General features: G+C 60.5%; 2 protein-coding genes across 3 annotated transcripts; both read left to right on the forward strand.

Moving 5' to 3' along the window:
* Positions 1-283: 283 nt before the first annotated feature.
* Positions 284-8,122, forward strand: GARIN5B (golgi associated RAB2 interactor family member 5B). 2 transcript variants are annotated; one of them, XM_059153187.1, is made up of 11 exons: positions 284-676; positions 872-1,026; positions 1,162-1,420; positions 1,772-1,796; positions 1,957-2,021; positions 2,110-2,210; positions 2,300-2,352; positions 2,434-2,510; positions 2,744-5,700; positions 7,762-7,849; positions 7,939-8,122. In XM_059153187.1, the coding sequence occupies exons 1-10, from the start codon at positions 527-529 to the stop codon at positions 7,787-7,789; spliced, it is 3,870 nt and encodes a 1,289-aa protein (XP_059009170.1). In that variant the 5' UTR covers positions 284-526; the 3' UTR covers positions 7,790-7,849; positions 7,939-8,122. The 2 variants fall into 2 exon arrangements, with proteins under 2 accessions (XP_059009170.1, XP_059009171.1); XM_059153188.1 differs by lacking the exon at positions 7,939-8,122 and having other exon boundaries at positions 288-676; positions 2,744-4,079; positions 5,372-5,700.
* Positions 8,123-8,264: 142 nt separating this feature from the next.
* On the forward strand, positions 8,265-9,777 carry LOC131818583 (cytochrome c oxidase subunit 6B2). The gene is made up of 4 exons (XM_059153189.1): positions 8,265-8,409; positions 8,523-8,652; positions 9,391-9,491; positions 9,598-9,777. The coding sequence occupies exons 2-4, from the start codon at positions 8,541-8,543 to the stop codon at positions 9,649-9,651; spliced, it is 267 nt and encodes an 88-aa protein (XP_059009172.1). The 5' UTR covers positions 8,265-8,409; positions 8,523-8,540; the 3' UTR covers positions 9,652-9,777.
* The last annotated feature ends 3,244 nt before the right edge of the window (positions 9,778-13,021 follow it).

Below are 13,021 nucleotides of genomic sequence, written 5' to 3' on the forward strand. Positions count from 1 at the left end.
GTGGGTATGAGTCTTACTTAAGGTCTAGAGAAAGGTCAGTGGTGAGTTGGGGCCTCCCTTCTTAAGAGTCAGAAACTCTTCAGTTAATTATCCATTTATAATATCCAAGAGAGCAGTTCCCACACCCCCTGGCTCGGGGACCCCCCACAAGGGTCCTGTGTTTTCACTAGTTTGGGTCTGGACTGGGGCTTCTGAGCCACAGGCCCTAAGCCACAGCCTGGAGTCAGGAACCCATCCATGCCCCCCAGAGAGTTCCCAGCAAGAGACCTACACGTAGGTGTCTGATGAGGTCACAAAGCCCCTCCACCGGAAGGCTCCTCCCCCAGGCCAGGGCTGACCACCCCCCCTCTGCAGGGCCATGGCCAAGCCCTGGAGAAGCTCCACCTTCTGGAACCGCTGAGCTCCCGCACCTGTGAAGCCCAAAAGGCCAGGACGGGTGGGCTGGGGGACACTGGGCTGGCCATGTGCCCAGGTGCCTGGCTCCCTGACCATGTATCTGTGGTGACCCACCTTTTCTCCCGCTGCCATGAACCGGTTTCGCAACATCAAGCGCATGCAGCCACTCCAGGGACCCTCAAAATGGGTCCCCACTCTGGGCGAGTTGCAGAAGACCCTCCAGAAGGGCGAGTACCTGCCCCTCCGCCCGCTGCCCATGTTCGAGAGTAACTTTGTGCAGGTCCCCAGCTTCCTGCACCCTGGGGGCGGAGAGGGGCAGGAGGGGATTGGAAACCCCCCTGGGCTGGGGGATTTGGACCCAGGCAGGCATGAGGTGGGGTGGGGGCGGGGCTCCGGTGGCCAGGGGCTTGGGCTGGGGGTGCCGAAGGACTGCTGGAGAAAGGAGTGGTTCCAGCCCCTCTCCCTGGCCCCCCAGGTGAACAATCGAGGGGCCCCCGTGTACGTGCACCACAGAACCAACCGTCTGACCATGGGTGTGGCTGCCTCCCTGCCAGGCCTGGTACTGCCAGACATCCTGCTGATCGCTGAGCGGGGAGAGGGCAGGGAGTGCTCCAACCTCGTCCTCACCAGGTGCCTCCATCCCCCCCAGCGGCCCCAGACAGTGCTCCTACCTGGTCCTCATTGGGTGCCTCCATCCTCCCATCTGTTCCTGCTCTGTCCCATCTCCTGCTCTGCCATCGGCATCTCCTGCTTCTCTGCCCCCAGGATGCTCCCGCTGGACCTGGCCCACCTCTACGTGCACGACCTGTCTGCCTGCCGCCTGAAGCTACGCCTGGTCACAGGTCGCTACTACTACCTGGAGCTGGATGCCCCTGATAATGAGCTTGGCTTCCTGTTTGACCGCTGGATCCGTCTCATCAACCTACTCCATGAGCCGGCCACAACCTGGGCCCCCCGGACCCTGAGCACACCAACCATGGGCCTGGTCCATGTGGTACCCCCTGCCTCCACCTGGCGCCTCCAGGTGGGTACTGCCCCCCACCCTGGGGCAGCTGCGGTTCTAGATCTCAGAACCAAGTCCAACAGCCTGCAACCCAGAGCCCCAAGAAATGAGGCCGGGGGCCTGGATGACAGAGGAGGGCCTGGGACCTGCACTCCTGGATCTGGGGGAGGAGGGGCTGGGAGATGGACTCCTGGTTTAGGGAGGAGGAGGCTGGGGGCCTAGATTCCAGGGTTTGCAGGAGCAGAGGACAGGATCCCTGAGTCCTGGGAGAGGGATGGGCTGGGGTCCTGGAGTCTTGGGCTGAGTAGGTAAGTGAGATGTGGAAACCAGGAGGAGGTCACCCCTCCTCACTGTCCCCCTTCTTGTCCGCAGGCTCAGCCCCAGTCCAAACGTTCAGGTGAGCAGGTTCAGTGTCCATCAGGCTCTCCCCTGCTTCTCAGCATCTTCTGCACCAGGCATGGTCTGACCTTCCCCTTCTTCCCTGGCCAAGCCCCCCGCGCGTCTCCCTGTGTCCTCCCTGTCCGGGACATTGACTCAAAGCATCCCCTCCTCTGCAGTCATGATTGCCAAGCCCACATTTCCTTACAAGCTGATGGCATCTCAGAGACAGAAGAAGACCAAGGTGAGCATGCAGGCCAGGCTTGGCTGTGGAGGGATGGGGCAGGGATACTGGGCTCCCTCACTGCCCCCATCCCTCCTTCCACTGTCAGACCCTCAAGCGCAGATTCAAGTCTCAGGCCGTGGGCGATTCTGTGCCTCTTATCTGGTCACATGCGGAGCATGCTCAAGCTAAGAAGAAACCTACAGAAAAGTAGGCTGGGGGTCTGGCTCCTGGGGGGAAGCAGGGGAAGGCTGAGGACCCAGTGCCGATGCCGTCAGTCATGCCATGTGGTCCTACAGGTCCCAACCAAAACTCTACTTGGACACATCTCAGACGAAAATCCAGGTTTCTGGTGAGCACACCCCCCACATGTGTGGATCCCCAAAGTTCTGGCCCTTCGGCTGAAAGCTCAGACTACTTTCTTTCCATCCAGAGAAGCCCAGCATCACCATCCGTACCATCTTCAGCATCATTTCCAACACCATCAACCACACACAGTCCTCTTCCAAGGCAGCTATATACTGGGGGCCCAACTCTTGGTCTGAGGGAGGAGGGACTGGAAGTTTGGACTCCTGGGTCTGAGTGGGGAGGAGGGACTGGGGGCGGTCTGAGGGAGGAGGAGCTGTGGTCTGGACTCCTGGGTCTGAGGGAGGAGGTGGGGCTGAGGCTCTGGTCTCCTGGGTCCTGGGTCTCAAGCTTTTTCTGGTCCTGATCATCCTTCCCGTTTCTCGGCCTGTCTCCAGGGTCACTCATCTGACTCAGAGGTGGGCACGGTTCTCGGAGGCTTAGTGGAGACCCCTGTCCGGTGCATCTCGGAGGACAGCCAGGAGCCTTCCCTGGTGGGCTCCTATGACTGCTTGGACGCCTACCTGTGGCAGCAGGATGTTGAAGACCTGATGGACCCGGATACCAGCACCTTGTCTTCTTCCTCCTTCAGCCCCGCCCCTGGCCCTCCAGCCTTCTACTTCCCTCATGCTTTACCCTCCGGCCGGAAGCACAAGGAAAAGGCCGGGCAGAGGCCGCGGCCATTGCGCTCCCAGAAGTCCCCATCTACCCGGGCCACCTCTTCGAGGGTTCCATTCATCCTCGACCAGTCCAAGAAGGTCTCGGCAGTGCGCGCCCCATCCCAGAAGACCTCAGCTGCCCCTGGCCCATCCCGGAGGGTTCCCACTGCGCCCAGTGCCCCTCAGAAGGTCCCCACTGCACCTGGTCCCCCTCAAAAGGTTCCAGCAGCACGGGGCCCATCTCGGAAGGCAACACCTGTAGTGACCACCTCCCCGAAGGCCCCACCAGCTCACGGTGCATCCCGGAAGCCTCCAGCTACCTTGGCTGTTTCTCGGAAGGCCCAAGCCATACCTGCCCCATCTCAGAAGCCCCCACCCATGTTGGCTAGGCCTCAGAAGCCTCCAGCCGTACCTTTCCTGTCTCAGAAGTCCCCACCCACCCTGGCTCTTCCCCCAAAGGCCGTGTCCCCCACTCTCCAAAGGAAGAAATCTTTGTTCATCCCTACCCCATCCCAGAAGGCTGTGACCTCACCTAGTCAGTACAAGATGACCCCGGAGAGAGCTGATTTTGGCCTGGGGCCCAAGATAGGTCCTAGAAGGGATGTGGCTGAGAGAAGGAAGCAGGAAGGGGCACCCCAGCCCATGTTGTTCGTGGGCACCCAGGAGATGGATGTACTGGAGACGAGGACCCAGAAGACATCCATGGAGCTGCCTTTCACCACCACGAAGAAGCAGTCAGAGGAAGTCGTGATCAGCAAAGCCCGGGAAATCACCCTGGATGGCCTGAAGGGCCGGGGCTTGCTGGAGGACAAGGTCCACAGAAAGAAGGAGAAGATATCCCTAGACATGCCTGGCTTCAGATCCAAGGAGAGGGGAGAGCGGCACAGGTGGCTCAAGACCCAGGAGCTGGCCATCGAGGGAGGCCCAGAGGAGCAGAGCAGGCCCTTCTCGGTAGAAGGCCTCACGCTCGCCAAGATGATGATCATGGCCAACTGCAAGGAGCCCCCCCAGAGACAAGCTGCAGTCAGCCTGCCCTCCTGGCTCTCAGCTCCCCAGGCATCTATGTCAGCAGAGGGTACAGGGCCCTTCAGTCCCTGTTCTGCTCCCTTGTCAGAGAGGAAACCAGTGGCAGCTAGGAAGCAGTCCCCATTGGGTTCCTGGGTGCCCTCATCAGAGAGGAAACCAATGGCAGTTAGGGAGCAGTCCCCAGTGGGCTCCTGGGTGCCTTCGATGGAGGGGACCCTGGCGGGGTTTAAGGAGCAGTCCCCATTGAGCTCCTGGGCACCCCCAATGGAGGGGCCCTCAGTGGAGGGTAGGGAGCAGTCCCCGGTGGGCTCATGGGTGCCCTCGCCAGAGAGGAAACCAGTGGCAGTTAGGGAGCAGTCCCCGGTGGGCTCCTGGGCACCCTCCACAGAGGGGACCTCAGTGGGGGGTAGGGAGCAGTCCCCGGTGGGCTCATGGGTGCCCTCACCAGAGAGGAAACCAGTGGCAGTTAGGGAGCAGACCCTGGTGGGCTCCTGGGCACCCTTGATGGAGGGGACCTCAGTGGGGGGTAGGGAGCAGTCCCCAGTGGGCTCCTGGGTGCCCTCGACAGAGGGGACCTCAGTGGGGGGTAGGGAGCAGTCCCCGGTGGGCTCCTGGGCACCCTCGATGGAGGGGACCTCAGTGAGGGGTAGGGAGCAGTCCCCGGTGGGTTCCTGGGTACCCTCGCCAGAGAGGAAACCAGTGGCAGTTAGGGAGCAGTCCCCGGTGGGCTCCTGGGCACCCTCAATGGAGGGGACCTCAGTGGGGGGTAGGGAGCAGTCCCCAGTGGGCTCCTGGGTACCCTCGCCAGAGAGGAAACCAGTGGCAGTTAGGGAGCAGTCCCCGGTGGGCTCCTGGGCACCCTCGACAGAGGGGACCTCAGTGGGAGGTAGGGAGCAGTCCCCGGTGGGCTCCTGGGTGCCCTCGCCAGAGAGGAAACCAGTGGCAGTTAGAGAGCAGTCCCCGGTGGGCTCCTGGGCACCCTCGACAGAGGGGACCTCAGTGGGAGGTAGGGAGCAGTCCCCGGTGGGCTCCTGGGTACCCTCGCCAGAGAGGAAACCAGTGGCAGTTAGGGAGCAGTCCCCGGTGGGCTCCTGGGCGCCCTCAACAGAGGGGACCCCAGCGGGGGGTACACAGCAGTCCCCAGTGGGCTCCTGGGTGCCCTCAATGGAGGGGACCTCAGTGGGGCGTAGAGAGCAGTCCCCAGTGGGCACCTGGGTGAAGGGGAAAATACATCGGTGGGCAGAGAGGAGCAGGCATCAGTGGGCAGAGGAGAGAGCAAATGTAGAGGAGCTGTCCCAGGATACCATGGGGCCTTCTGAGGTGCCCTACCTCCCCGAGCAGGAGATGGGCAGTGTCTCCAGCAGCCAGAAGATGGACAATGTCTCCCTGTCTCCCACCCCTCTGCCTGCATCAGAGGGGGAGGATACAACCCGGTCGCCAACCTCACTGACCCCCGTGTCAGAAGTGGGAGCTGGGGGGTCCCCACCGCTCAGCAGCCTATCTCAAGAGCCTCTCGAGCCCAAGGAGATGTCAGACCTCAGCCCTGTGACCACGACGGGGCTGTCCTCAGCGGGTGTCTCACCCTCACCCTTGGAAGTTGAGAGCGGGGCGGACCTGGCTGCCAGCGGGGATAAGGAAGAGGAACAGGATGTCTTCAGCCCTTCAGCCAGGTACTTGGGGTGATGACTGATATATTCCATCAACCCCATTCTCTGCCAGGTGGAGGATCACGCCCTCTTTTCTCACTTTTATTCATGGACTTGGTATTTAGTGAGTGTTGACTTTGTGCTAGGCATTGTTCTAAGTACTGGGAATCCAACACTGAGCAGTTTGGGGCGTATATGCCTTGCCATCTTGTGTGTAGAGCCCAGAGATGCTGTTTAGCCTCCCGCAATGCACAGGCTCTTCCTCCAACCCCACCCCCAGCAAAGAATGATCCACACAAACTATCAGTAGTGATGAAGTTAGGAATCCTGACAATAAAAACTAAGGCAATTATATTGTATGATGTAAGCTGATAGCTCCATGGGGAGACAGTACAGGAGGGCGGAATAGGCGTGAAGGTAGGCAGCCTCCAGAATGGGACTGGTGGATCCGGGAGGGCCTCAGGGAGCTGATGTCACTTGTAAAAGACTTGGAGGAGAAGAGGGAGGGTTCCATGCACACATCTGGGGAAGTTATGAGTGTGCAGTATGTTGACCAAGAGTGAGTTCCAAGGGGCTCCAGAGAGAAGAATGCCATTAGAAGAGTCAGGGAACTGGTGGCCATCACAGGAGACCTTGCCGGGCGTTTTAAGAACTTAGGCTTTGATGCTGATGAGTGAGCTGGGGGCAGGTGGATTGAGCTAAATAGTTGGGATTCATGTGTGTTAGAAAGGGCTCTCTCTGGCCCAAGCATCGAGAAGGTAAGCAGGCAAGGATGGAAGCTGGGAGTTGGCAAGAGGCAGTCGGAGTGATCCAGGCATGAGATGATGTGGATCTGGACACGAGGGGAGGTGTTGGAGGTGTTGAGAGGAGACAGCGTTCTAGAGACGCTCTGATGGCTGAGCCAACAGATTGTGTCCATGTGGTATGAAGGGAAAGTGTAAGGGTTGTGGTCTGGGACACTGGGGAAATGCTGTGGCCATTGGCAGCAGTCAGAGAAGCTGTGAATGAAATGGATGGCAGGTAGAGCATCAGGAATTCCATTTTGGACATCTGAATTCCAAGATGTCTGGTGAAGATGTGGGTTAGGTAGCCAGATGCATGAGTCACAGGTGACTTGGGAAATCATCAGCTCGGGGATGGCTACTGCAAGTTAGAAGACTAGGGGAGGTCTCTGGCCAGCGAGTGTAAACAAAGCAAGTGTTGGGAAGAGGGGAGACCACAGTAGTGGTGTGCAGAATGGTGAGACACAGACATCCTGGCCACCATGGGAAAAGAGCAGTTGTGTCTAATGCTGCATCTAGGTGGGGGAAGGTGGGACTGAGATGAGGCCTCTGGATTTATCAGCAAAGATTCGATTATTTGTTACATGGTGGTAACGAGTTGAATGGGGCAGGCCTGAAGAGGCACAGAGAGCAGGAGGTCACCTGCCAGGGTCCTTGAAAACGTGATGCTGGCTGAAAGGAGCCAGATGCAAGGGTCCCTGTCACGGATGATGCCCTTTGACAATTGTGGGGCAGACAAATCCCAGCCGACTGGTGGTTGCCAGGAGCTGGGAATGGGGAGGGATGGCACATGGGGAACAGGGTCTCCTTGTGGGCTGATGAAACGTTCTGGAGCTCAGAGGTTGTGGTCCCACCACGTGGCAAATGCAACAAATGCCACTGAACTATGCACTTTAAAATGATTGCAATGGTAAATTTTATGTGATGGGTATTTCCCCACTGTATCCCTACATACCTACCTCCAGGCGTTGGCAAAGAGGGCATTCTGAGGGGAGGAGTAGACAAGCTTTCTGCGAGTGGCTTGCTGCAAGGGGAGAAGGGATGTGGAGAGGCAGCTGGGGTAGGAAGCAGGCGCAAGAGCGATTCTTGAGAGTGACCAGAGTGCAGTTGGATGTGGGGTGAAGGGTGCACAGCTGGGCTTGGTAGCGATTAGGCAGGAGGGAGAGGAACCTGCAGGTCCGTCAGGGCCAGGAAGACGCAATGGGGACCCTGTTCCATCTCATGCTCCGTTTGGGACGGGTTTACTGAGCACTCAGTAAACTGTGGCCTCCAAAGCCTCCTTTGGCTTTCTCTCTCTCTCCAGCATGCTCAGTATAGAGAGCCCTCAATAGCGGGATTCCGGGAACTCGATCTCAGTTGCCAAAGTGTCCAAAGGAGCCCAGCTTGGCCAGGTAGCCCGAGACCCCGTAGACCCGCCCAAGCCCTGGCACCGGAGTCCGGGAGCTCAGACCCCACCCTGGCTCTTTCCTCTTCCCCACAGGCCCCCAGGGTGCTGTGCACCTCTACCACTAAGAAGCAGGGTGCTGAAAAGGCCGGGCGGGGGTATGCTCCCTCTCCGGCAGAGACCAGAGCTATCTATACCTTTATATATTGGGGGGGCGGGGAGCGGGACGGGGGACAGCCCGCGGGGTGGCCCAGCTTCGCAGAGATTAAAAGCCTGAGTCAGACTCAGCAAAAGTCGTGCCTGGATGCCTGTGTGTGCGCGGGGGAACCTCAAGAGCTTGGTGCGGCTAGGGGTAAGAGGCGAAGAGAGGTCCGCGCAGACCCCGCCCCACGCCCTAGAACATCCCCTGCCGCGCAGCGGCTCCCATTGGCTGCGATCCAGGGGTCCCAGCCAATCCTGCTGGGGGTCGGGTTTCTCTTGAGCTGGACCCGGGAGACTCAGAAGCGACGGGTAACCCTGGACGGTCCCACACCACAGCTGACCCAGTGACACGCTAACATCTCTCTGGTGAGGGCAGGGCGGTTGGGCTCAGGGGCTGGCCTTCGGGTCGGGGCCAGCAGCGGGGTGTGGGTCGGAACGAGGGGCGCTCCCGAGCGCCACGGAGCCCCCTTCCCACGCAGGAGCTGCCGCCTCCGTGGATGTTGGATGTCGATTCCCAGAAGCCCCCTAAGGGGAAATGGTCGACACCGCCCTTCGACCCGCGCTTCCCCAACCAGAACCAGACACGAAACTGCTACCAGAACTTCCTGGGTGAGACCTTGCGGGCCAGGTTAGGGGCAGGGGGTAAGAGAGGGGAGGCAGCAAGGGACGCGCCCCACCTGAAGATGGGGAGAGGGTCGGGGACCCGACTTGGCGGCGGAGACCGTTGGGATGGAAGGGGAGGGGACCACCGTCCGCAGGGGCGGGGTCTAGTATGGACCGGGGAGAACCGAGTCCTGGAGGGGCGGGGCCTGGCCTGGAGGGGGTGGACCGACCATGGTGGGACCGGGCCTGGTCGGGAGTGGGTGGGACCTGGTGTGGAGCGGCGAGGACGGAGCCCTGGAGGGGCGGGGCTTGATCTGGAGCTGGTGGGCCAACCTTGGTGGGCCGGGGTCTGGTCGTGGAGGGGCGCGGCCTGGAGAGGAGGGGACCAAGTCCAGGAGCAGGGCAAAGGAGGGCTAAGCGGGGTCTTCCCGGGAAGGGGAGGAACTTGGTCTGACGAGGTAGCGGCGAGGCAGGGAGGGAGGGAGGGAAAGAGAGAGCGAGAGAGATACACAGAGAGGGGTAGAGAGACAGAGAGAGATACAAAGATGCAGAGATACAACGCGAGCGCCAGGCCAGGGCCAGGGCCGGGGCCTGGAGTGGAGGGGCGGGATTGAGTCGTGGAGGACGAGGCCACGGAGGGGGTGGGGCCATTGTTGGGGGCGGGGTGAGGGGCGGGGCCAGGCCGGGAGAGCCGGGGCGGGGCCGCAGAGCCACCCTGCCGGCTCGCCGGGCCCCACCCTGCAGACTACCACCGCTGTGTCAAGAGAATGAACCGCCGCGGGAAGAGCACGCAACCCTGCGAGTATTACTTCCGCGTGTTCCACTCGCTGTGCCCCATGAGCTGGGTGAGCAGGCCGGGGGGGCGCCGGCGGCTGGCCGGGGGTGCCGGGTTCCGTGGAGCTGAGCCGGCGCCCTCGGCCTCCTCTCCCACCCCCGCCCGCCCCTTCCCAGGTGCGGCGCTGGACCGAGCAGATCCAGGACGGGACCTTCGCCGGCAAAATCTGACGGTCTGAGTGCCGCTCCTCCGAACGATCAGCGCACTGACCCCGCGTCCTCGCGTCTCCCGGAGCCCCGGCCCCGGCTGTACACTCCCCAGTCTCTAAACCACCAATAAAGCTCTGTTGCTGCTGATATTTCTTCTTAATATGTGGTGTGGGGGCTGGAGAAGTCCTTCTTGCGTCAGGGCCCTGCAGCTAGCACTACTGGTGCTGATGGGAGAGGGGGCAGGGGTGGAAGGAGGATCGTGGGGTCTCCAGAGTGGGATGCAGCCCAGCCCCTCCTGCGCCCGCTCCAGTACCTCCAGCAGCCAGCAGCCGCCGGACCAGGCTTCTGTGGATGACCGCGCTTGCCCCCCAGGGTGCTCCTGACTGTCCACCCCCACACCTGGTCCGCCCTCCATCTCCTCCCTCAGGATCCTCCTCCCCTCTTACCTCCCCAAAGGAGTCTTCCTTTGGGACTTACATTCCCAAGTTCTGGGGTGTTGACTGTGTGCCCCCCAGCGCTGACCCCAACTATCCCTCTCCGTCTCTAGACCCTTTCCCAGCTATTCACCACTCTACGTCACTCCCCCGCCCCCGTCTGACTCCCATTCCCCCCCCAAGTACACCCTGTCCTCACGCTGGAGCCCCTCCCAGCAGTCTTCTGTAGGCCCAGCCGTCCTTTCAGCACTGCTCCCAGGCCAGAGCAGTCTCCTCTGACGTTCTCCAGGATGCTTCTGCCGGATGCTCCGGGCTCCTGTCTGGATAATGCTTTGCTCCTGCCCCATCCAGGCACTGGATCTGCCTTCAGCCAGCCTCAGAGGTGGCAGCATTGATTCCAAATGCCTCTTGAAATGTCACCTGTCTAACCACCCACACCCCTGCTGTCCTCCCCCCAACCCGCCCGCCCCCCTCCCCCCCCCAACTCGCCCCCCCCCCCCCAAGGCTGAGGAGTCACCCTTCATAAGCACAGAGCCCTGGGATTCTAGCCTGGGCCTGAGTCCTGGGCAGGGGATGGACTGGATCCCACTGTTCCTCCCAGAAGCTGTACGTTTCCTTGAACAGCCTGGACCCACACTCTGCCTGAAGTAGTCTCAGGCCTGTTCAATCCTGGGGTTCAAAGGTGGCTATTACTAATAACACCTGAACAAGCCTCTTGACCTGTGTGCACCTCAGTTTTCCCAGCTGTAAACCCAGATGGTGCAGAGTCCCGTTACCAGGAGAGGTGGGTTGATGGGAGGGGCTGAGGGGCTGAGTGGACTCAGGGGAGGACTGGCTCAATCCTGCTCCTCACTCCTCCCATCCCCCTTGATGACTTCTCCCACACTTGCATACCCTCTACACTGCCCTCATCACCCCATCCAGGGCACACCCCCGGCGTCTCATCTGCTGGGATGGCAGCACCCAGATACCTTGCCCCAGGACTCCCTTGCTCCAACCACAGCCTCAGAAGCAGGAGGGCACAGGAAGGTGCAGGGTGTGCTGAGAGCTACAGGAAGGGCTGTCCCACTCTAGTGGCTGCGCTGCTGGATCAAGGGACACAGGCAAGGCAGCTCTGAGTCACCGAATGGGGCTGATGGGTGTCTGACACTCAGTGAGGTCACCCAGGTAGCCTCTGACCACAGGGCCTGACACCCACGCAGCCCCAGCCAGCCCCTTGACCTCCACCAGGGTACCAGTGCCTAGAGTGCTTTGCTGGCTGCCCAGAAGCCACTCCTAGCCTTCCTCCTCCTTTCCATCTTTGGCCCAGGATCCTCCCAACCATCATTCCTCGACCACTTCTGGAAGATTTTTAACATTTTATTTATTTTGGAGAGAGAGAGAGAAGGCACATGCGCTTGTGTGAGCGGGGGGGGGGGGGGAGTGGTAAGGGAGAGAGAGCAGAGCCCCACATGGGGCTCGATCTCACCACCCTGAGATCATGACCTGAGCCAAAATCAAGAGTTAGACCCTTAACTGACTGAGCCACCCACGTGCTCCTCTTCTGGAAGATTCTTTAAAAAAAAAAAAAAAGATTGTATTTATTTATTTGAGAGAGAAAGCATGAGAGAGGGGGAAGGGTCAGAGGGAAAAGCAGATTCCAGGATTGTGACCTGAGCCCCAGTTAGACACTTGACTGATCCACCCAGAAGCCCCATTCTGGAACATTCTTTACACTCTGCCTCCACGGTCCTGTGGATGCCGGATCCCAAGGCAGGATCTACACCAACATCACTGCGAACTCCCAGGCCCCGAACTCTGAACACCTGTTCCGCTGCTCCTCTACCAGCTCCTCGGAAGCACCTGATGTCAACCTCACAGACCTGCAGCAACCTGACCAGCTGGAGGAAACTGAGGCCTCTCACTAGTTCTCCCCCTCCCAATTGTACCTCTGCTATCGCCACCTCCTTCCCCTCTTCCCCCTCGCCCTCAGTCCATCTCTCCTCCTCCCATCTCTGCAGACCTCAGCCAGCTCCTTCCTCCATCTCTGCAGACAGGCTCAGGTGCCTCCGGAGGCTCAAAATCACCAAGGGGCTCAGCAGCCTTCATCCTTTGCTCCCCAAACCTCGAGGCACCCGCTCTCCCTCTCTCCCCCCCCCCCATGGAAGCCCTGTGGCGCAGCTCCAGTCCAGACAGACTCCCTAAACCCTCTGCACCACGGTCATTCACCCCCAATGCGGTGATAACACGGGTAGGTCACAGGGCTGCTGGGAGGATGCCGCTGTTAGGAGTTACACAGCCCGGTGTTCTCGGGGTGCATGTGCAGGAGGCTCAGTCTGTGTGGGCGATTCGAGGAACTCAGAATTAGTGCGGTGGTTCAATGCTGGTACCCCACACCACACCCGACGGTGGCAGCGACGGGAAGCCTGGATCCCTCCTCGACCAAGCAGCTCCAGGCCGGCCGGCCCACCAACAGGGGCCTGGAGTTGCTGGAGCCATCTGGTCAACACACATGGCGTTGGCAGGGTAGGAGAGCACCCCCCGAGGAGACACGTGGGCCCAGGATTGGGGCGCCGGCCTGGGGAGCACCTGGCTCTGCTGCCCTCCTAGCCACCAGAGAGGACAGTGAGCTGAGGAGAGGAGAGAGCAGAGCACAGCCCTCGTCCTGGGAGCTGCAGTTACTTTGTTTCTCACAGCTCCTCTTTCCTTCATCTCAGGGTCTTCCCCTTGTCCTCCCTCAGGCTGCCTGGATTGTATGGGCTCTAGGCCCCAAGGCCTTATTACCCCCGTCCCTGGGGCCTGAGCCACCAAGGGAGCTCCTGATGCCAAGCCCTCCAGGTCCTGACACTTTCCTGGCCTCAACGTGGGCTCCACGCATTTCCCAGTGGCGCTGGGCTGGGGGCCCTTATGGGGGCGGGGCTGGTCAGGGTGGAAACTGCCAGCAAGGTGGATGCCGCAAGCTACCTATGAAAGGGGCC

The sequence above is a fragment of the Mustela lutreola genome, chromosome 16 (genome assembly GCF_030435805.1).
Source record: "Mustela lutreola isolate mMusLut2 chromosome 16, mMusLut2.pri, whole genome shotgun sequence".
Classification (NCBI taxonomy): Eukaryota; Metazoa; Chordata; class Mammalia; order Carnivora; family Mustelidae; genus Mustela; species Mustela lutreola.

Bases quoted from the DNA above. Each gene is read 5' to 3' on its own strand.
- LOC131818583 (XM_059153189.1), top strand. From the start codon at position 8,541: ATGTTGGATGTCGATTCCCAGAAGCCCCCTAAGGGGAAATGGTCGACA. The intron at 8,653-9,390 runs GTGAGACCTTGC...CCCACCCTGCAG, and splicing joins CTGCTACCAGAACTTCCTGG to ACTACCACCGCTGTGTCAAG. The intron at 9,492-9,597 runs GTGAGCAGGCCG...GCCCCTTCCCAG, and splicing joins CGCTGTGCCCCATGAGCTGG to GTGCGGCGCTGGACCGAGCA.
- GARIN5B (XM_059153187.1), top strand. From the start codon at position 527: ATGAACCGGTTTCGCAACATCAAGCGCATGCAGCCACTCCAGGGACCC. The intron at 677-871 runs GTCCCCAGCTTC...CTGGCCCCCCAG, and splicing joins TCGAGAGTAACTTTGTGCAG to GTGAACAATCGAGGGGCCCC. The intron at 1,027-1,161 runs GTGCCTCCATCC...CTCTGCCCCCAG, and splicing joins TCCAACCTCGTCCTCACCAG to GATGCTCCCGCTGGACCTGG.